This window comes from Nymphalis io, chromosome 4 (genome assembly GCF_905147045.1).
Source record: "Nymphalis io chromosome 4, ilAglIoxx1.1, whole genome shotgun sequence".
NCBI lineage: Eukaryota > Metazoa > Arthropoda > Insecta > Lepidoptera > Nymphalidae > Nymphalis > Nymphalis io.
In genome coordinates this window covers 5590772-5615657 of record NC_065891.1, presented here as the reverse complement: position 1 = coordinate 5615657, position 24886 = coordinate 5590772, and the positions used below count along the sequence as shown (strand labels likewise).

The window sequence follows — 24886 nt, the reverse complement described above, 5'->3', positions numbered from 1 at the left end:
ATTTACGTGTCATTCCCAATTCGAGATTATCTAAATCGACCTTGACACGGCTCTGTCTGACGTCATTACTACTATTAGAGTGAGCCATCTATATTTATACAAAACAATTATGTATTTGAGGATCAAAATTTTGAAATATCAAATAGTCAAATATGTATTTTCAAGCAAGAAAAATAAATTGTCAGTGACTGATGGAATAATTAGCGACACGGGTTTAATATTTTTGTGCGATCGCGCCACAGCAGCTAGCTCTGACCACATGACTTCTGACCCTTTATCGGCCACCGCCTTCCTATCGCGCACTTCACATCCCGGCGCTGCTCATCGTTCACATATTTTACACTGGTAAGTTTAAAAATTTAAATTTAAATCTAATTTTAATGTATTTATTTAATTATTGTTTTTAATTTTGCTGTAATCAGCAATAATATTTTACATTGTAAATAGTTAATAGTATAAAACAATAAGCTTTATTTAAAATAATTCTAGAAGCAAGAAATGTGTACTTTGATAATGGTACGAGGAATTCAACATCATCTATATTAACACTTTCATTTAACTTTACTTCACTCCACTGTCTAAGTAATTCTTCTTGTTTATGTAGCCCATGCTTAAATCTAAAGAAAAACTACATTTTACGTACTGTATTTCCTTTGTATTTCAAGTATTCGTGAGCTCTGAAGCAAGATGCTCTGGGTCTGGTGTGTGACGTTGCTTGCGTCCAGTGCACTAGGCTGCGAGTTGGTTCCAGGAGATGGGGGTGGGCCAAAGTCTCCAGGAGACAACTTCTATCGACTTATAATCAATGGGGACGTGGAGAGATATGCACCTGATCAGAGATATGTTGGTACGTAAACTTAGTAATAATGAGAAGACAATTTTGTATCATACAATTTTAAGCAATAGGGTAGAATAATGTCTCATGCCTAACTAAGCTTCTGTTTTATTACCTCCTTCTTAATAAGTAAATTAATATAATATACCTATTGACACTTATCATCAGCTAATGTACTGTAATTACTTACAATAAATATAAAGTAGTAAAATACAATCGTTGTGAAACCGAGAACAATAAGAGTTTCCAACGTTATGATAGTTTTATCCAAATGCAAGTCACGAATGCGCAGGCGCAAAGGAATTCATAATGTTAGAACGTACTTTACACATAAAACATCTACCAATATTTTGCAGAAATAAAGGCGAAGTGATAAAAAAATACTACGGTCGTGACCTAAATGTTACTTTTAATGATATATGTTTTCGTTACGATAATAGCTATCTGTATGTCCTTAATATAAATACATAAATACATATACAAAGGATATTATAAAATGTATATCATAACACTGGCACACAAAGAACTTTACTAATTATCTTGCTCAATCATCTCCTAATTAGAAACCCACAGTGGGACTGATGATGGGATACATAATACATATTAACTAATATTGTATAAATAGTCGGAGCAAATGGCTTCATGCCTTCGCTCGCGTTGAATTTATTTTCTCTGGGAAACCTTAACTTGTAATCAATATTTTTTTAAATATAACATCAATATTTATTTATTTTATTTTATTAATCCTTTATTGCACACAATTTACAAACATATAATAAAACAAGAAGTGTATATAGTATGCAAAGGCGGCCTTATCACTTTTAGTGATCTCTTCCGGGCAACCTCTGTAAAGAGAGAAATGTTTGTTTTTTTTTAGCCAGTATCATTTGTCGGACATAGTGTGCGAACAACTGAAACTTAAAATGTATAAATATATTAACGTTTTAGAAATTTTATAAGTTTTATAAATTTATTGTATAAATTAACGTTTTCATATATATATATCATACTTTTTCAAAATAACCTGCACCACAATAAAAAAATTAATTTCACTGGCGGTTCTTCGAACGAAGGTATAATTACATAGATACAATCCTAACTACAATCTTGTTAACTATAAAATATTAATATAGTTGATAACCACTATGATATATTAATATATACAGACTCATATGAATTTAAAATCCTTTAATACTCAAGACACATATTTCTAATATGACCGATTGATCTTGTATAACTCATATTAAATGACATTTAGAATATCAATCACCAGTTATTGTGTATTTTAAAACGTCATCACATTTTTGTAGTCTATCATCATCATCGTGTGAGGCGTTACAGCTACGGGTGGGCCTTAGTCTGGTCCAGTAAAGCTCTCCAGTTCGATCTATTTGTGGCTTTTCTTCTGTCCTGTTCGACGCCGTCTAACCATCTGAGCTTTGGCCTGCCTCTACTTATTGTAGTCTATAAACATATTGAATATGTGTTTATGTCGCATTGGTCTGTTAGCTTAATATATTATGGATACTGAGGTCCCTTGGGTTCAAGCCCCGGGTTGGGTGAAAAACAAAGAATCGGTTTTTCTGTAGAAAAAATTGAAAACGAAAATATTATAAGATAAAAAATATATATTTAAGAACTACTCAACAAAACTTAATACAATTAGCGATCGTATAACGTTTTTTTTTTTTGTTTTATGTACAGATAATATACAGGGATAATATTTTAGTGTTATTTTATGTAAATGTCAGAAAAATATTGATAATATGTTGTGTTGGTGGGTAAGTCTGGAGAATTATTCGTTTATTATGATGTCGCCGCGATAGTTTTAAAAAGCGTGAATGCTATATTCCAATCTAGAAACTGTTAAAATAATAATTTAAATGCTCCCTTGAAGCGAGTGTCAATTTGTATACTTAGTTTAAAGCTAGATCTGTTATAATAGCCATGATATAGCAAACATAAAAGCTATTTGGTGGGCTCGCGTTTGTATGACTTGTGTTAAAATTTTCTACCTTTATTTTTCGAAATTCCAAGTAAAATGTTTCCTGTTACCGAAACTAATTTCAATTGCGTTATTATGAAACTCACGTAAATTAAAGCTATAATATATATATTTGTAACGTATTACTTATATAAAATCATAATTGAAATAATAAATAATTATTGGATAAACTATTTTGATTTACTTAATTAAATTAATTTTGTTTCAGTAACACTCGTTGGCTCTCGCACTCACGATGTAGTGCAACAGTTCACTAGATTCCAGTTGACGGTCGACCCGCTAGATCCAGCTGCTCCGAGAAGTCCTCATAAACAAGGCCAGTTCCAGCTCTTTGCGGACACTCTCACTAAGTTCGATGAGGAGTGTGTTAACTCTGTGATAGAAGCTGACGACCTGCCCAAGACAGAGGTGCAGGTCATGTGGAAGGCGCCACCAGCTGGTTCTGGATGCGTGATTCTAAAGTGAGCTATATATTTAATATTTCTTAATTTTAATCCTGTGTTGTTATTTCGATTTGTAAATTAAGTTAAAGCCCACAGCTTACATAGCTTGAAGTATGCAATGTAATCGACCTGACCTCATAAAAATATACATAGGGCAATGGTATATGAGAACGCGAGCCGCTGGTACGCGGAGGATGGGCAGCTCACACGTCGCGTTTGCGAGGACACGTCGGTGTCTGCGCCCGACTGCTGCGCCTGCGATGACGCCAAGTATAGGGTACGTGTACCAAGTATAGGTAACTTGGGTATAACACAACAGCTGTAATACTAGAATTGGACATTATTCTTACTTCATTTCATCATTTTTTAAAAGTCTTTTTGATAATTATTATCTTTATTGAATTAAATGTATACATATATAAATTTAAAAAAAATGTGTATTGTATGCTTGCTCTTAGGCGTTACAGGGTGCCAAAATCTTATACTATCATATTTTTATATAAATCAACTTTCATCATTATTTATGTTATAACATAGGATATGACGCTTTTCATAATAGAAAATATCTTTAGTTGTAAATAGAAAGAACTTTTTTTGCTTTTGCCAGGCATTGCATTTGATTATGAGTTACAATAAATAATTAAAACTGATTTATATCAAAATTTAATACGATATGAGGTTTTGACTCTTTGTAACTCCTAAGAGCGTACAACATATCTACATTAGAAATAACTTTAATAATGTAAATGTATTTGTAGATGGTGTTTGAAGGACTCTGGAGTCCGCAGACGCACCCTAAGGACTTTCCCGTGCAAGCGTTATGGCTCACTCACTTCTCTGACGTAATCGGAGCGACGCATCGCAAGAATTTTACTTTCTGGGGTGAAGGCGAAATTGCTACAGACGGCTTTAGGTTTGTTATTATCAATTTCAAACATTAAATTAACAAAATATTACTATATATATCTGTTTTCGATTCCTTTCAGCAGTTCTTATCATATCTGGAGGTTTTTTTTTCAATTCTATATTTTTCGTAATAAATAAGTCATAATCTTAAAAAAACATATTCATAAAAATCGTTGAAATGTTTGTATATATCTTCATATGCGGTATATTTCAAAAAGTACCTATCTATTCTTATATATAATTAATTAAAGTAACGTGATAACCATTTTCATTAAGTCGATTATTGGGGAAGGTCGCTTGCGGAGTGGGGCTCCGTGGGCTTGCTGGAGCGCGAGCTGCGGCAGCGCGGTGCCGTGCTGCGCTCCGTGGTGAAGGCGGCGGGGTTGTGGCACCCGCGTCTCAATCAGAACACTACTGCTTCTTTCACCGTCGATCGCAAGCGCAATTACCTCTCACTCGCTTCCATGTTTGGTATGTACATTATATACATACGCTACTCAAACCAATTCAACCAGTATTTTTTGCACTTTATACACCGGCACGCCACAGCGTTGCCACTACCTAATACAAATAAACAGAATAATGTATGGTATGTGAGGACTTTTTAAAATTTTCTGCAAACATTTTATTTTTGCGGTACTGATCAACTTATTTGCTGTTGTACAGCAAATATTGATTTACTAAGTCCTTTGTGCTTGGAATGAGTTGCATATTGCAAATATTTATTAGGATTATAGTATGATTGTATCTGCTTAAATTATTTTTAAATAATATCAAGTTTTTCTAAATAAGTAAAAATTCATTTAGGACCATCTCCAGACTGGGTTGTGGGTGTGAGTGGATTAGACCTATGCAACAAGGACTGTACTTGGGTGGAATCGAAGGTCATCGATCTTTTCCCCTACGATGCTGGTACTGACAATGGTATTTCATACATGGTAAGAATATCACTGGATAGAGGATTATCGTTTCGCAATAATATTATTTAACATGTGCATTTATTTTTAATTATAATCGTAGGAAGATGTAAAATCGTTGAATTTTAATGTGTAATGCTCCTTACCAAAAGTTTTGCACCTATCAGTTCCTCTTGTTGTATTTTATTATAATGCCCTCAATGGAGTCTAGTCAACTGTGCAGGGTATATTGCACAAGTTGGCATTTTACATCCCCTCATTCTTATAACCCCGACATGACCGGAAAGAAATCCGGTGTAGGCCCAACGGCTTACGTGCTTTTCGAGACACGTGTACAAAGTACCACCTTTCAAACTTAGATCTGCTGATGAGAATTTCTCGACGGAAAAACAATAACTTATTAATATTTTAACTCTGAGTTTGTCTCTCATGTTCTCGGGATCTGTATACCTTTCTATTTAACCAATAGACTGATGAAGCAGTTTGGATATAATGTTTTAGAGAATATAAATACCAGAAATACATGATGTAATACTATGTGATAATATATGTTCTTCAGGTATCTTTTAACGGTGGGCAGATTATAATAATGTAAATTTCGTTAACAGTCTCCAAATTCAGAAACAGTTCCTCGTGAAAAGATGTACCGCATCACGACCATGTACCCTGAAGACCCTCGTGCCCCATTTTACAATCCGGATAAGAAAGAGATCAATCCCATGGCTAGACTCTATCTGACTAGAGAAAAGCTGATCTCCAGATCGTGTGATGAAGAGACGCTGCAAAGCTTAGTGATTGAAGAAACTGAAAATACTGAATCTGCTAACAGACGTGAGTTTTACATACAGTTTTTAATTACATGTCTGTAACCAACCAAGGGACATAACATCTTAGTTCCCAAGGTTGGTGGCGCATTGGCAAAGTAAGCGATGGTTAACATTTCTTACAGCGCCAATGTCTATGGGCGTTGGTGACTACTTACCATCAGGGGCCCGTATCCTCGTCCGCCTATCTACACCATAAAAATATATTAAGTAAATCACTTAAAAGTCCAGTCATTTCAAATGTTTTGGTTTGTTGAAAGGACATGTATAACCTATTATAATTTTAAGCTGAAGCTTTTTTTAGAAATTTATTGTTTATGTCAACTCAAACCTTATTCAAAATATAAATGGTATTCTGTTATATATTAAGTAATATTATATTTTATTACTATCAGCAGGCCATTACAATAACATAACAAACGCAACTGTAATTTTACTTATATTCTCCTTCTATCTTCTAGCACATTGCGTAGACTGCGGTAGTCATAATGTCAAAATGCATAAAGTATTTCGGTCTAATAATATAATTTATTGATACAATATTTTGTATATATAAAAAATAAGGTTTTGTTATTTAATCAAGATGTGTAGATAATTGTTCTTAATCGTTGTCTTTCTATATAATTTTTAAATTAGGTATATTTAACATCTATATATTTTTCGCATAGTTTACGTCAATGGCATTTAATTTAGAGAATATTCATCATTGTATAAAATAATAGCTTGCTTTTGTTATGGGTTATGACATTACGTATGTGTGGTCACAGCTGAGTGTGCGGTGACGGAATGGGAGTCTTGGTCGGCGTGCTCGGTGACGTGCGGTAAGGGGCTGCGTATGCGCACGCGCCAGTACCGTATGCCGGATAAAGCCCGCATGTTCGCGTGCGACCGGCAGCTCGTCTCCAAGGAGATGTGCGTCGCAGATGTACCGGAGTGCGAGTGAGTGGTGTCACCCTTTGTTTATTAAAAATGTTTTTAGTAACTGTGTTTTTTTTAAAAAAAACCTCTTGTCGATGGAACAGTTTTACTTAAAAACATTATTTATTTATTCTTATGGAGTGATAAAAATAATGATATCGATAAATATACTTATTAAAAGTTCCATAAAACAAAACAGAAATATTTCCTTAACAGAGACGATGGTGCAAATGAAGCCGAACCAGACGATTTAGATGTAGCACCAGTTGAAGCTGGTGGTATCTGTGAGACATCAGAGTGGGGCGTCTGGAGCGAGTGCTCGGTTACGTGCGGCGTCGGTATCAGCACGAGGAGACGGTATTTCATTAACCAGATGGGCATAAAAAAATGTCCTTTGGTGGCACTTGGTAGGTTCATCGTAACTTAGAAAATAACAAAATAGTTTTTTAAAGGTAAAATCATTTTTGAATTGACCCCGTCGTTTTACAGAGGAGAACCGTAAATGCATGGAGCCGCACTGTACGGAGGCGGATTTGGAGTCAGATATCTCGGATCCAACGTGTCCCACGAGCGAATGGGCAGCGTGGTCGCCGTGCTCGGCATCGTGTGGGCGCGGCGTGCGTTTCCGCACTCGGTTGCTGTTGGTGCCGGCAGATCGCCAGCAACTTTGCTCCACACGTGTTGAGCTACTGCAGCAGCGCCCGTGTGTGGAGCGAGAGGACTGCACCATTGACATGATGACGGCGAAACGTGAGTTATCCATCGATCCTCGCGTAAAATGACTACTTACTTTTATAACCTATGATACTTCTTACGATAAAAAAAAATGAAAACAAATTAGTATGAAATAAAAATACGCTTTTAGGGATCATAATAAAACGTAACTAAATAATTAGATAGTCCGGCAAAATGAGTTACTATACAATTGTAGAAGTGACATTCTTGCTAATTAGGTATCTGCATGGAGCCTCCTGAGCAGGGTCCGTGCCGCGGGCTTTACCAGCGCTGGGCATTCGCAGCGCAGAAAGGCATGTGCGTGCCCTTCAACTACGGTGGCTGTCGCGGGAACAGGAACAACTTCATATCGCAACAAGACTGTCTCGATACATGCAGCGTTATACTCGGTAAGAAAGTTATTCGTGTTACACTCACGTGTCTCGAAAATCACTAAATATTTTTATATTTTAAGGTGATAATTGGTAGTTAATAAATGCTAAGGCTGATTGTGGTCGCGCTATCGGTCAGAAAGGTGAAGCGCTTTGCTTAGTCACTTGTGTTTTTTGTTGATATAGATTTATCAGGACCACTTAAGGTTAATAAGTGTGTATTCCAAATTGTCTGAGATTATATTAGGAAATATGTTGCTATGCTCATTTAACCGTAAGATTTTTCCATATCTTAAGTAACTGCTCATAATATCTAACAGTAGATTTTACCTCTAGGGCGCCCTTGTAGCTTTTTCATATTAAAAATACTATCAACAATAATAAAAATTTAACAACCATCAATTTATGACTATTGCAAACTTCAACATGTAAATCAGACTTTATCGAGTAAATACAAAAGACGACAGATTACTTAACAATTCAAAATATAATAAATACTATTAGTCCCACAAAAGGAAGTGTATTTTATAGAGGACGGCGCCGACCAATGACGAGAGAAACCAGTGCGCCAGCACTCAACTCAATAAACACAAACAGTGACCGTTCCCATACTCAAACACGACAAGGTATATTACAGAAATCAATACTAAGCCAAGGCATTAAATATTATTTTCGGCTTATTCGATTTGATAATTCACTTACAACTCTTTAAAGACTGCATTATTACTATTTTAATTAGTCTATTCTTATGCTAAACAGGTTTGCATTGATATATACATTTTGCTGGATACCACGCGGATTGCAATTTATCGGACGTCAAAGCAGAACAAATCTTCAGACACATATCAACGACAATTATATAAATAATATGAAGTTTATTAAAGAGATGATACTCTGTCATTTTAATGAGTAAAAGTTTGAAAGTAATAATTAAAGAGTTACCTGCTCACATTCCAATATGATTGATGAAACGTGTCGTTCGTTATATCGGAAACGCGTCTTGGTTGACGGCCTGTACTTCCCTACCGATTAGGTATTATGCTATTGAACATAGTGTGTCGCAGAGCGTGCTACATTGTTAATGCGCTATTATTGACGAGCCCCGTGACCTTATCGCGAGGGAAGGCGGGGAAGTTATGTTTGTTCTTTATAATTCAGTCATTAGTGGTCACAAAGTGAGCGATTATTTTAAGATGAATGTCTTTCTCAAATTTGAAATATTCAATATTGATCGCATTGTTATATAGGCCAAGATCATTTCTAGAAGTTGTCGTAGTTTAATTAACATCTCATCGATTAACGGACGCGATAACTTTTTTTTTGGTAGTTTATAATACATAGATTTTATTTATCAAAGTTAAAATAACATCTTAGTTTTCATGGTTGTTGGCGTATTGACAATTTATGGGATGGTTATTATTTCTTACAGTGCCAACGTCTATAAATGATGGTGAACACTTTCTGTCAGGTGGCCGATTTGCCAGTCAGCTTAGCTATATTTAATAAATAAAAATAAATTAAATATTAAAAATCTAATAAAACTTGATAAAATGTTAAGGCTAACAACGTATCAAGTTCCGCGTATAATTCGGAGATGACGTAATCCCAAAAAAAAACACTCATAAAATGAATTCCACGCAGGTATCATTTGAAAGGAAGAATTTTATTATGTAGTCAACAATACTATGAGCCATTGGTGACCTTTGGGAACTCGACAATCGTCATACGCTTGGTAGCATCGTGTAGCTGTCGTTGTATTTATTTATATTATCTACTGGTTACACGATAAAATGCCACTAATAGTTCCATCTGTTTTGATTTTCAATTTTGTATGTGACATTTCATATTTAGAAATAATGTTTAAATTTAACCCTTTAAGGTCTCTTACATTGAAATAAGAATAAAACATTTTTTGCCACCCGAAAATAAACTTACACAGGAGAATTATCACTTTCTGTGCTGGTTTTTTACCAAAATCTAGTTGTAAAGTACTTTCTATGGACACTTGGTACCAATTTGTAGTTTTTTGTACAGCAACAAATTATAAATGTAATATAAAAATAAATATTGTTGTTAATTAATAAAAACAACATTTGTTCACTCTAATTAGTTGGATAAATAAAAATCACAAAAAAAGGGGTCATTGATATTTTGATGACTTTTTCATTAATCTTCTTGACACTTTTGTTTATTCAAATAAAATAAAAAGCATTTATGAGTTAACTATTAAGTAAAGGGGTAGATGAATCGTGTTTCAATAGGTAAGCCTGCCACAGTAAGTATAACTCATTTTATATAAACGTAATCATCAATTAAAGAGATGACAGTGTCATTCGCATTTCGCATTGTTTTACTTGTTTTTTCCAGGCTTGTCAAGCAAAGGCTTATCTCGTACAGACAGAAATTATTTGAATTATTTTATTTTAAGGTCAATACCAAGAATATATCATGATATTTACGATGATGATGTCCTTCTGACCGATTTCGGTGACGGCGGCATTTTTCAAACGAGTTTAACCAACAGCGCAAGAAATTATATCACAAGTGTGTGTGTGCGCGTGCGTAAATAATTCTAGTCAATATTATGTAGATTTTCATACTATTAAAATAGCTTGGCTGTTTAGTTAGATACTGGATTCTTTCGTTCTGTCTTATTAATTTGGCATTCGAAAGAAGAAGCTATAACATTGCTTAACTAATCACTCATTATAACAACTATTATAAGGCCCTTAATTATCCCTTACATATGAAGCACATAAGTTTTCATGTTGCAATCGGTTTATATGTTCAAAGCAATCATACAAGTTAACGATAATTTGATTCTTGCCTTTGATAAATTAAAAAAAATGGTTATGTTTTTGACTTGAATAGAACTACAGAATCTGATATGTATTTTAGAGTGTAGGTAGGTATTGGGATCGTATTAAAATAATAAACAATTTTACAAAAATATATTATCATTTGTACATATTTTCTTTAACTTCATAAGGCATAGTAATTAATTCTAAAAAATAGATTTTAAATAACGACTTACGGTTACATTAAAAACAAAGTATGTAAATTTTAAGAAAGACTTAAGAAAGAAATTATTTTATTAAATTTACAATATTAAAAAAAAAACGTTAATAAAAGATGAAGTATTCAATCGTCATTTGGAACTGAAGTCAATGAATGATGATATTTTACTGATGGTAGCCGGTAGGGCTGTACTTGGTATTGTTGTGTTCCGGTTTGAAGGGTGTAATTACAGGTACAAGGGACATAACATCTTAGTTCCCAAGGCGCATTGGCGATGTAAGCAATGGTTAACATCTCTTACAATGCCAATGTCTATGGGAGTTAGTGACCATCAGGTGGCTCATTTTCTCGTCCGCCAACCTATTCTAAAAAAACGAATAAATTGAACTCATCATGGTTAAAAAAACAATGTCAGCAAAAAAATCGTTTATCGCTTTAACTATAAATCTTCCTCCTTGCGTTGCTAATTGTAAACATAATATTAGCCAGATGTTTTCATCTAATTGATTTCGCTGAATGACTTCGAATTATCAGTAATTGATGTAATTTATTTCTCACCTATGATTAAAATACATCTTACTCTGTTTGAAAGAAAGTTTGCAAAAAAAAAACGTATTGAGAACGGTGTATATAAATTGGTATATGGATTTTCCTTGAAGTCATCTCTAAATCAAGAACAACGTAAATAGATGAGTGAGTAAACGATACTACGAGCTACATTCGGGTTTCAGAACTATTTGAAGCTTTATGAATAATGACAGTATTTTAGATTGGCCCTTCCTCGGAATTATCTTGTTTTTGTTCAATTTTTTTTCTTTCTACTATTTTCTGTTAACTTAAAGATTAATGAAAATAACTCAATACAGTTTATGTTCATAAAATTATTTTGTTTGATGTCCAATCAGGCGGAGCAGCCGGACAAGCCGCGGTGCCTCAAACTGGCCAGACCGCAGCCAGTAGCCGCAACTCTCTTGGTGTCAGCGAAAACTCCATCAATCTCGGAGCGCCAACTATCAATGGTAATGAAGCTCAGATTCACTTTTTATGATCATCCGTATACTCTTGACATATAAGCAAATTCATCTGAATACAAGTATAATTGACCAGAACAACGAATTAAAAAAATAAAGGCAGAGTCACTTTTGTTGACTTTCGAACATAATATTATCTTTGACACTTCATATCATTCCAATTGTAATTTTGCATAGTGAAGTTAACATATCTATAAACAATATGAATATCAGCACCAAATAGTTATGTTTTATTATCACTCATTCAATATCTCGGTCGCAGGGTCCTCGCAGTCAGCCGACTGTCAGTTGAGTGACTGGAGCGGGTGGAGCCGCTGCAGCGTCACGTGTGGTATCGGTTACCAGGAGCGCACAAGGACGATACTGGTGAGATTTTTTTACCGTAAATAAAGAAAAAATAAACGTTAATGTACGAATCGCATGTTATTAATCTCGCCAGTGGATAATTAATTAATAGTAATCATTGAGTGCGGAGATGGAACACAAATTATTATACTTTTAGTTGCTGACATTAGGTATATTATATAATACTCAACACGTGTTATCGGCAATAAAAAACTGTATATAGTGAATATATGAAATTATATCACATAATTGAGGTTAGGTTGATTGAATTTTATTCCTTTCTACTCGTGTATATGTGTTGGAAAAGACGAGGTGATTTTTGAAAAAAACAATATGTCTCAATTTCGACGATCTTGGATTAATCGTGAAGACAGATCCATCGGATCTTTTTTTTGTCTATAAATAGCTTCAGCAGTTACTAATTAAAACGTTGTGCACAATTTTAGATACCAACTATCGGTAAAGTATACACGTAACTTTTTGAAATGAGAGATGTAATCATAAAGCTATTCTCTGTTCAAAGGATCAATGAAACGCATTATTTTGATGCTAATTTCACTAACTTTTTGGTGTTTGAATATCTTTTTCTGCTCGTAATAAATTTGTTCAAAGTATATTTAGCAAATGGAGAAGCATCATACGTCGGTATGTGCGTCGGTTAGTCTATAAAACAGGTAGCAAGTGGCCCTTGACTGAGACATTACATTCCACGTGCCCTATAAAACTATGTTTACAGATACAAAAATCTAAAAAAAAACAGATTACATTAAGAATTGCTGGCAAGTTCATTAGTTTTAATTTTTAATTATATGTTATGGGTATTCTTAATTACACATAACCCTAAAATGTTGGTAAATTAAATATAATATATGTATTGTTCGTTATTATCCGATTTATGTCCCTAATTTATGCCTAGCACGCCCAGATTTATGCCTAGGCTTAAAGTGCATTGATCTATGGTCCCCGACAGCCTACCCCCTGACTGTCGGGGACCATAGAGGTAATACTATAATTTTACTTACATAGGGGTAATACTATAATTTTACTCTAACCACTTCGGAATTTGTGGTATCAAATGCTACGTGGCTAGTGCCTTGAATCTCGAAGTCCGGGACTACATAGGAGTCTCGATATTATTGGTAATCGATGTTTGGTTTGATTTTTTTTATTATATTTGCGTCTTGTTTGTTAATAATAAGTAAAATAAAACCATATGTAAATATAGTCCAGTATGAAGTTTCATAGAGCAATGACCTCTACTTTGCGTATGATGCGGGATAGCGGAAACACACAATAACTCAGAACTACTTTGAAACACGTTTTAATGTAATTTAGCAAATTATTAAATAAATTGTAATCGACTAAACAATTAAATAACAGTATTTAAAGAGATTAATATTAATTTTATTATTATTAACAAATTACGTGTCATTTATATTACGGTTTTAGTCTCTAGCTTTTTCTTTTTAGATTTAAGTGCCAAAGTTTTTATGTAGAACTATCTTTTCTGAGTATCTTTTTTTGTGAACAGCTGTTACGAAACTATCACGCGTAAAACCAAAATAAGCGACATTAAGTTGTTAAGTGTTCTTCTATTTGTGTGGCCTTCGTGGTTTTTGGCAGTTTTCATAATACCATGGCCAAGTTTGACGTTGCAGCGACGAGGGAGAATTCTAATGGCTTGTCGCTATAACAATAGTACAAATTTTCACTGTGAAATTTCTTTATTATGTTTCGAATTCGTAATTGTGTAATGTTTACTTTCGTTTCAATTAAAAACTGTCAAGAATGGATTTCGGTTAGCAGGTTATAATGATTGACTGCATTCAATAAATTATATATAAGTACATTAAATCAATACTGTCGCGTGAAAACAATAAATAAATCCATCAACGGACTTCACTATTACATCATACTCGGGCATTTTAATGTAATGTCGCATCAATAAAGGCAATTAGCCGTTTGAAGCAGTGCTTTGCCAAGGTTATATTCATTGAGATTTATTTATGCGTGCTATTGTAATTTAGGTATTTTAATTTCGAACTTCAAAAGCATTTGTTAATTTAATCTCAATAGCTATAATATTTATTTGTAATTAATGATGATGAGTAGTGTAGCTATCTTATATTTTATTTTATATTAGCGACTGCTCGTATGTAAACGAATTCGTTAAGTAATGGCTACTTGATGGTACCTAAATATTCACATCAATTCACGAACATCACCTATAAGTCTTTTATAAGTGGCATAGGTGCGTTTAATATAAAGAAGGTGGTACAAATAATTCTTTGTCATATTTATTGCTATAAAATTGCCCTAAAATAAAATAATGTGTTTTATATACAGTCTCAGCCGGGTCCGGGCGGCGCGCCTTGTCCCACGCGTCTCTCGCGACGACGTCGATGCTCGCGTGTGTGTTAGCGTCGCGTGCAACAATGACTGCAGCGTTCGTCTGACCACTCATTACAATCACTGTAAGTAAAGTGTCAAAGACCTCCTCTCCCCTTGAGGGGGAGAATTGGAGCTTCATTCGACGCTGCTCTAAAGCGGTTGATGGATCCTCACGATGTTTCCTTCACCGTCGAGCGGGAGTTTATAATTAATTTAATAAGACAAATTTAAATAATATTTTATGTCAATGTTTTCAAAACTCATTTTTACATACTTTCAAATGTATCTTAATTTTAAATTAAAAAGCTTCTAACTGTATTTAGTTTTGTTTAACATGCTAGTTTTTTAAATATTCTATTTCTTTTTCAGCTACCAAGAATATTATTCAGTTACCATAATCGAAGAGTGGCTTCTACTTAATACTCATTTGTTTATATTTTTAAGAAATACATAAATATGTTTTAGCAGGAAACTTGTTTTATTATTACCAGTTTATAAATATAATTCTTCAGCGAGTTCTTAGAATTATTAAAACATGTATTTGAAAATACTAATGTAGTTGAAGCAACGTTTTCAGAATTATTAATTTATTGGTGTATGATTGGAATAATGGTGGAGTAAGCTCCAACCGAAGAAGTGTTCATGCTGCTCCAATGCGGGTTCGTGACATATGCTAGCTTACAATGTTTTCACACGAGCCGGTGGATAATAAATACAAGTTAAGCACATGAAATGTCAAAGATTGAATCCATGCGATCTTCAATTAAGATTGTACATACGTGTACAGCTAAACTAAGGTTGTCTTGGACGCTATTAATGAGTATTAAATATACTATAGATACATATTTTTCACCTAAAAATGCCTTAAACATGAGCTTTTAATCTTATATATTGTAAAGTAATTAGATTTATCCAATTACCACTAATAACTAACTGTCATTAAGACAACGTGTCGTCTTTTTTTTTTTCATTTTTCTGGCGTTTATCAATCGTTCGTGTTTACTCGTGAAGTTTGGTTAATGTCAGTATGCAACCAACCATTGGATATAAATGGTCATTTACAGTAACAGTCTTCATGTCCCACTGCTGGGCTAAGGCCTCCTCTTCCTTTTGTGGAGAAGGTTTGGAGCTTATTCCACCACGCTGTTCCAATGAAATTAGACACATGCAGGTTTCCTCACCATGTTTTCCTTCACTGTCAAGCACGAGATGAATCATAAACACAAATTAACTACATGAAAATTTAGTGGTGCTTGCCCGGTTTTGAACCCACGATCATCGGTTAAGATTGACCACTGGGCTTTCTAGGTGCCTCTTAATTACACTATTTTCTTTATTCTGTCGCATTGTTTTTTTTACAGTTAATGGTTCTGTCGCCATTTTGTTTTTAATAATTGAATATGTTTCCTGAAATTAATTGGAAATATAAAAAAAATCTCTTTTGTACGCATTCATGTCATATCATACGACTACTTCGTACATTACATAAAACCTAGCGAAATTCATTCAATTGTTGATAGTTGAGAATATTCGCAACATTCATTATCATCAATTATAATAAACACGCTCAAGCAAATGTAAATTTTTTTTTAATTGTAACAATAATTGATTAAACATTTTATCGTTACCTGAGCAGAAAATCTCGACAACTTCCTGTGATTTCAACAACAGCGAATGTCATTGAACAACAATTGATCTCGTAACTAATCCTTGGCATTCACTAAAAATCCGAACAGATTACGATTAGATGTTTTCATAAAATAAATTATTATTGTACTTTTAATAATGCTATAGTTTTTGCTCTGTGATTGTAATTTTCTATTGAGTTATTTTTGTACATGTTTTTCATTATTTAATGGAACTATTACAAGATGCTGTAGTAAGCTTGTGGTTAAAAAGGATTTGTGAAAAATATTATAGCATATTAAAAGTAAAAATTTCTATTTATTAACTTGGACAACGTTTGTATGTCAATACCGTCGCTCAATTAACTCAATTAAAAATTAGCTAACAATATAATCTTTATCGATTGTGACTATTTGTTCTTTTGCCTTATAATTGTAATATAACATGAGCAATTGGTATTGCTTAATATATAATATATTTCCAGTGGGCTTGCTTTGTAAAACCAGGATCCTGGAGTGAGATTTAAAAAATCTTATAAAAATTAAAAAATAGAAAGGAAGCGTCATGGTCGCGGAAGAAATAACGATAAATGCTACAATTTTTTTGTAAAATAACTTGTTTCGCGGTTGTTTAAAATGTAAGGTCGAAGAGCAAAAAACATTTGAACAAAAGGATAATATGAAAGAAGGTTAACCCTCACCTGTTAGATGAATCATCCGAGTAAAAGATAGTAAAGAAGTAAAGACCTTCAATATAAATATTCGCTGGTCAAGGAAACAACGGAATGTTCGGAGCACCTCAATCATGACTACGAATAAGTATGTGTTTCTTAAAAACGAAAAGCTAAGATGATCCTGCGGAGAGAACTCGTGTCATCGTCGTATCAGGAAAAAACCACCGAGTTTCACGTGCTCAATTTGTGTTTATAATTCATGTCGCGTTCGACGATAATGGAAAACATTGTGAACAACCTGCATCCGTGTGCTTTATAGAATAAGATCCAAACACAATATAAAAGGCGGCCTGTGTCCAGTTGTGGGATAGAATTAAACAATATAATTAACGGTGAACATCTGATAGCCATCTGTCCATGTTCGTAATTAATATTTATGCACGCCTCTCTTCTCTATTATTACCGTCTTTTTAATACAAATTATTATTATTATGCTAGACGGACGAAAACATTTATATTTTTTGTTTATTGGAGCCAATTATGTTAGCCAGTACATGTTTTTTTTTTATTCCGAATAAATTTTATTGCTTAAGAGTTTGCTGTAACATATATACGAATATATACGAATCGCTCGTAGATCACTTGGTTGGCGATTAATTTCGGGGTGCACTTTTATATACTATCAGTCATTCTTTTTTTGAAATTTGAAACGAACATAATGTTTCCCATTACCGAAAAATGTATGAACTCCAATTGAGTTATTATTAAACAAACGAAATTGAAAGCGATCAAAAAAGAAATTTTTGTGTACAATACCGTCAGCTAAAAACTATATTTTTAACAATTAACGAAACATCTAGCCTATTTCATTTCAATCTTTATTTTTATGTCACAAAAAACACCGCCAGCGTCGGAGACTCTTGCTATATCTAACTATATAGAATAATACATTTTACCGTTTACAGAGCGCCCCGGGCGCTCGTTATATCATGGCTTTAAGTAACTTTTATCAAGTTGTTAGTCTGTTTGTAAGCAGTCCATGACGTAACCATAGAGTGGAGGAATCAAACTGGGCGATCTCATAGATACAAAAACATATCGTAGGAAATGAAATGTGATAAATAAAAAGACTAGTTAAATATATCGTACGGTTATAGTGTAAAAATATTCGATAAACTTTAAATATTTATAGCTTAAAATAATAATAATATCACCGAAGCAATTATCATCATTATGTATAATGAACACGTCTGTCATGGCATTGAATTTTAATGTACAAGCAAAACATTTTCTGAATTTACGACTTTTTTATAGCAAGCGTAACAAAATAAAGAAAATATTTAAGCTAATATATTAAGAATACGGTAATTTTCCGCATCACCATTAAATAATTTTTCCTGTAAGTATCGTTTATGCATCGCATTTGATTTGCAATCTCTACACGCCGAGTCATTTCCGGGCGTGGAGTTTTTCTATAAGAAAATCGTAGAAACTCTTCGCAGAACTCTAACGTTGAATCAGATGCCCGTCTCGATTGCCTGCGGGCGAAATAAGATCATCGCGATCGCAGAGCCACCTACCAGGTCCAATATAAACCGAGAAACCGACTCAAACACATAAACTGTTTGGCAGTAGTACCCAGAGTGTATTTAAAACCTAGTTAATGACTACAAGATACAGCAATCATTCAATTCATGCATTTTCGTCGGAAATATACTGATGTACATCGGCTTTACAGTGAAACCCTTTACAGGATTATTTGAAATATTACAGAATATATTTTGATATCAAAAGCATCTATTCTGTTTAACATAACATATTCCGTGCACTCAATTGACATTTCGCCACCTCGATCCGATACGAAAGCTGTGTAGCCGCTTGTGTAGAGCTTGATGATTTACATCAACGAATGGCAGGGCATTAACGATTTAAGGCATGGTTATTACACCAGTTATAAGTGTCATTTCATTCATTTAGTTTCAGTCATTTGTTTTCTAATATTAACTATAAATACAATATATAAATTAAGGTAAAGTTTGTGAATGTTGACTTATGGCTATTTTGCCTTTGAGGATGAGGTTTGGAGCTTATTTCACCAAACTGATCCATTGATGGTTGGCAGAATTTCAGTGATAGTAGACACATTTAAGTTTCCTCGCGATGTTTTCTTTACCGCCGAGCATAAAATAAATTATGAAGACAAATTAAACACATGAAAATTCAGCGCTGCTTGCCTGGGTTTAAGCATGTGATCATGGGTTAGATTCTAAACACTGGGCCATCGCGGCTCATGTATTCGCGATACAAAACAGACGTCCTCCCATATTTCTTCCTAAACACAATTAGCCTTCAGAATCGTTCGCTCTTGACCTACAATAACTCAGTGCGTAGTGACGTCACCGTCTGGATTCTGTGACGTCATCACTTCACTGGCCGGCCTTATTGACCATTGATTGTCTTGGGATAGGCGTAATGTTCTGACATACTTGTCGGAACTTTCAGATAATAAGCTGAAAATAACAGATATTATATTGTTTTACAAAGACTAGTCCTGAAACGGGGTGTACCCCTACTTGCTAGGTTAGCCTATTTATCACTTTGCGACCTCTGTTGCTGCTTTACACTTAACATTTTCCGATTCCACACCTTTACATACCAAAACGATGACACCTACAACGAAGAATACCACAACAATTACACAAATACGATTTTTTACATTTAAACAAGACACAGTACATTTCGGAGCCTGACAGTGTACATATTTTATCCGAACAAAGGCTCCACGTACATAGTATACCAAATCCACCGTATAGTGTCACAAACCATGAACCACCACATTATCACAGCATATCTACTGCTGATTCCTAAACGACTCAGGACGGGTTCGTTCCGCCAACCCTACACCCGTAGAGCACCCATTACAAAGGCATCGACCGTGGCTGTGTATCCCTGGCTCACTAATTGAGAGAAACGATGCCGCAACTCAGCGCGTCCGTGGACGTCATTCAACGATAGAAAATCTAGCCAGCACGATGCAGGATGTCAGCGATATCTTGTGGCAGTAGCAGTAAACAAAAAAACAAAACTATGTTTGACATGGAGGTTTACTTGTCAACCGCCTCCTACGTTATAAGACATAAACCTAATAAATATAATATATAATATGTTTTACGTATATTTATAATAAAAAGTATATATTTTTATGTGTCTATTATTTATTTGACAATTAGGTTTATTTCGCAAATTTTATAATACTTTGTGAAATAACAGTCATTTTTATAGTTAACGAGGCATATTGGTATACTTATTCAGCAAACATTAAATAAAAGGCTGAAATAAACAATTTATCCAATTACTCGGTCCGCTGGTGAAAGAGATCGCTCATATCAAGATCAGACAATGGTAACCGCAGTCAACAATGACATATGCAAACAGTCAATAATATAGTATAATTAAATGAGTATATTTTCGTTTCCTTATACGTTCCCAATTGCCGTTGCAAGATATTTTAAGAGGTAGGTTAACAACATCCCTGTTCGCCGCTGAATTTTACTTTAAGTAATTATTAAAATGGACGTGGCGTGAATGTAAAAAAACAATAATTAATGAGTATTTCGAATGACATAACATCGGTTTCAAATACTGTAAGCCTATTCAATAATTTACTGTTTTAGTCTATAGAGAAATAAGTTAATAAGAGTCTGAGAAATAATACAAGTCCTAGCAAGTACCGTAGAAATGGTAACGAAACCAAACATGAGTATAAGCATATCAGATTCAATAGTTAGCGGCAATGAAAAGCAAACCTAAATAATCAGAGTAAAAAAACAATAACACAGAAAGAAACTATAAATATTTCAGCTTCCCTAGCCACCTAGTGCCTAAAGTTACTGCTTTTTTCGCTCTAACTTAGAACCGGCGCTGTAGCGTATCGACAATGAAATAAAGAAGAGAGTTAAGACACAATTATTTCAAAAGAGACGAGTTTCCGAAGGCAAAACTTTATACGCATTTACTGATTTATATTTGTAAAATAGTAAAGCGTGTATTTAATAAGAGTTTACACAACTTTCATTTTCATTATTATATTATATTTTTAGTTTTCAATTTAGGTGGTGACGTGATTGAGCTTACATACGAAATATTTGTGAATTTATCTCTACTTAAAAAGGCAATATACTAAAACATAATTTAAGAAACGCAGTGTCCCTGTGTTCATGCGTGAAGTCCATACACTGACTACAAACGACGTTCTAATTGAGCCGGCGTGTTTCCATTCCCAGAAGACGTACAATTTAACTTTAGTCAGCTTAAGACGTACAATTTTGGTCCAATTAGATTTAGTGCTTATTCGAAGTATTACCAATACGTTAATTTTATTGATATTTATATTAAATCTACCGATAAAAGGGTATCGGTAGTATTCATATTTCTATATATTGCCTCGTTGGTCTAGTGGCTTGATATAAGGCCGCAGACCCGGAGGTCCTGGGTTCAATTCCCAGGTCGGGCCAATAAAAAAGTTATTGGGTTTTTCTGTTAGAAAATTCTCAGTAGCAGCCCGGAGCCTGGAAGTTGGAAGTGTGTACACTCCCGTGCCTCTGAAAGCACATAAAGCCGTTGGTCCTGCGCCTGAACTCTTTCCGGTTGTGTCGGATTGCCGTCCCATCGGATTATGAGAGTTAGGGAATAGAGAGTGCACCTGTGTTTGCAGAAATTCTTAATAAAGTCGTTTAATATTTATAATTCTATATTTAAATTCTCCAAATTTACCTGGAAATATTTCAATCGCCTAAAACTGATTATATTCTATACATATATGTATATACAATTAAATTTTTATTTCAGTTATATAATTACTGCCTTACTTTTAATTATTCCATACCCTATCTATCGTTCTTTCGTGCTTCTAATATTATGTGTGTAAAAATTCATCAATTATCAAATAAATTAAACAAAACATTTTAATTTGGTATTGTTATTAAAGGAATCGTCGCTGCACCGTTGTGGAAACGTTTGAGAAGCGAAGGCCGACCACCAAAACATTTCGAGGTTTAACTACGTTTCTATATAATTATCGCGATCGCTAAAAGTTCTTGAATAGATCTTATTTTTCGGTTTGTTTTAACGTAGTTTCCATATGAGCCGCCATTTACGCGTATTACTATAAAGAAACTTCTAATCTTGCAATTTTTAGTAATTAGGTTTTGATAAGCACTTTGAACTGTCATTGCTCTTTTTCATAAATAAAATTACATATTATGTAAATAATATAGCGATTGGGAAACAAATGTCTATGACTCACGTCTTAATGGTAATTATCGATGTGCTGGATAAACCCTACCAGGTGGAGCACTAGTTACTTAAGGTGACAAATGTTAAATGTTAGTATACTCGGAGTTACAATAACTTTTTAGTTTGAAATGAAATAAAATATCATTTAATTTTTTAATACAAGATTGTTTCTACCTTAACATGATAATAATGCGATAAATGTGTAAGTAATAGACAGTTAATTAAGATAAAATCCGAATATGTTTTATTCAAAGTAAAGCTAAGTTCGCCACCGGGGCTAGGTAGGTTCTCTGTGTCCCGGTAACCCAACTAGGATTGTTGGTTGTATACAACCATCGGGGCGTATGGTAGTTTTGCGTATGGTACTAGCGATTTCGTGACGCCCCCCGAAGAGACGGAGAGAGTACCGCTAATTTTAGTGAGTGTTTCGGTGCATTGTACGTTCAAGGCGCTGGTGAGTCCCAAATACCCCCTTAAAAGCTATTAACCATATTTATATTCATTATTAATAGTATAGAGTGGATCTAAAAGTAAACAATTCATTTTATTTATCCTGAAAAATCAAACTACTAACTACACGGTATTTAATCATCTTCATCATTTTGTACAGACATGACATTCTTATTAACGAAAATATTAAATATTAATTAAAGATGTAACTAGCTTGAATAGTAGGCAAGAGAGACTTACGAATGCGTATGAAATTCGGCTTCCTCCTTCCTACGCTTAATGAGTCATTTTTCATTAAATGTAGAGTATTTAGTTATTGACTGCCTTGTTGGTCTAGTGGCTTGATGTAAGGCCGCAGACCCAGAGGTCCTGGGTTCAATTCCCAGGTCAGGCCAATAAAAAGTTATTGGGGTTTCTGTCAGAAAATTCTCAGTAGCAGCCCGGAGTCTGGAAGTTGGAAGTGTGTACACTCCCGTGCCGCGAAAAGCACGTAAAGCCGTTGGTCCTGCACCTGAACTCTTTCCGGTCGTGTCGGATTGCCGTCCCATCGGATTATGAGAGTTAGGGAATAGAGAGTGCACCTGTGTTTGCGCACACACTTGTGCATTATAATATCTCCTGCGTAGTTGGCTAATAAAATAAAAATAAAATAAAATCTCTCTTGAGATTAGCCGCCGTGGTCGAAATCGGTATGGAGGACATTATTTAGTTATGACATAAAACTAACCTGTCCTAATTTCACAAAAAGGTTTTATTAGATTTTAAAAGATATAAACAAATACGTACTATATTTTAAAGAAATCAGTATTGCGCTAAGCGACGCTATACTCGTATCAACAATAATATAATTGAAATATCTCTAATATCTGAGCAAGTATGGTTTACATTTAGAACGTATGACTGACAAATGTCGTTTTATTCACGATGTTTTCTTTTACTGATAAGTATCAGATGTAATATAAATTAAGCACACGAGAATTCAGTAGTGCTTTTCCGAATTTTAACCAGCAACCTTCGATTAATACGTTCGATTAATACGTTCTATTAACTGCGCCATTTTGGCTCTTTGTATAATGTTTGTATCGAGTGAAAGTAATTTTAAACTAAAACTGTATCACGTTGCGCGTTGTATCGAAACACCTAACTTTAATTACTTTCAGTAAAATACAAAGTTCTTACATGTGAATAAATAGAACATTAGATATGAATAAACTCATTATATCATTAGTTTAACCATAATTTTATATAAGACATGTGTATAACTTGTGAAGTTGGTATTTTCTACTAGTGCCTTATGCTAGTACTTGCTGACACGCAATATCGAGGGGGCCGATAAAGAAATCGTGATTGTACAGTCCTAACTAACCTAACCGAACCCTATAGTTGAGATTGTGATTCAGTCTGAAAATTAAAACATGCAAACGAGTCAAACAGAAATTAAAACCAAATAACATCTAATATGATCTACCAAAAGCACGAACACCACCTCTGTATATGATTAGTTAAGAAATAATTACATAAGTTTTTCCATGAATAAGCCGAATAAGTACCGATAACCAGCAGTTTTTAACACAAGCAGCCATACAATCAGCGACTAGCTGCGATATTCTAGAGCGGGATATTCTCGATCAACGTTTTCTGCATAAAATTATTCACAATAAGGTTAAGTGCAGTGACCAACTTCATCGAAAATCCTTCACTGTTCCTCGCAAACATCCCCAAAGTTTCATTACTAAAATATTCCATACCCCGAAAACTCGTCTTGGAAAGCTGGCTCCGATAGTGCGCATATGTACTCGACATAATGAATTGACAAAAGTTATACATGGCATTGACATCTTTCATGACAGCTTCATTACTTTTAAAAAAAAGCTCATGGATTACTTTTTCTCAGCGAGTCCATTATCAAAATAGTGCGTTAAGATCCTATTGTTGTTTCATTTTTTTTTTTTTTATTTAAATTTATTTTTTATGTTTTTGGATGTTTTTTTTTATATTGCGTTAAGCATAGATTAATAATAATTATTTTTTAATGTATTTTATGTTGACGCGATACTTTGTGAATGTTGTGTACACTTTTAATCGATATACATATCAGAAGTT

The 24886-nt window shown here is 34.1% G+C and overlaps 2 protein-coding genes across 4 annotated transcripts in view; one reads left to right on the top strand and one right to left on the bottom strand.

Annotated features, from left to right (window-relative positions):
* Positions 1-15211, top strand: part of LOC126781583 (spondin-1) — a 232186-nt gene extending 216975 nt beyond the window's left edge. The window contains exons 1-16 of one of the 3 annotated variants that reach the window (XM_050506483.1): positions 263-345; positions 666-847; positions 3049-3301; positions 3437-3560; positions 4042-4196; positions 4482-4660; positions 4997-5127; positions 5715-5937; positions 6698-6869; positions 7065-7255; positions 7338-7598; positions 7802-7972; positions 11878-11991; positions 12266-12369; positions 14695-14822; positions 15109-15211. In XM_050506483.1, the coding sequence (XP_050362440.1) occupies positions 688-847; positions 3049-3301; positions 3437-3560; positions 4042-4196; positions 4482-4660; positions 4997-5127; positions 5715-5937; positions 6698-6869; positions 7065-7255; positions 7338-7598; positions 7802-7972; positions 11878-11991; positions 12266-12369; positions 14695-14769 (2313 nt within the window). In that variant the 5' untranslated portion in view covers positions 263-345; positions 666-687 and the 3' untranslated portion in view covers positions 14770-14822; positions 15109-15211. Of the gene's footprint in view, positions 1-262; positions 346-665; positions 848-3048; positions 3302-3436; positions 3561-4041; positions 4197-4481; positions 4661-4996; positions 5128-5714; positions 5938-6697; positions 6870-7064; positions 7256-7337; positions 7599-7801; positions 7973-11877; positions 12001-12265; positions 12370-14694; positions 14823-15108 lie in introns of those variants that run through there. The other 2 variants (XM_050506481.1, XM_050506482.1) reach the window with 2 other exon arrangements.
* The window catches only part of LOC126781593 (phosphatidylcholine:ceramide cholinephosphotransferase 2-like), an 83611-nt gene that overhangs the window by 37822 nt on the left and 20903 nt on the right, over positions 1-24886 (bottom strand). The gene's annotated exons all lie outside the window — the stretch shown is intronic.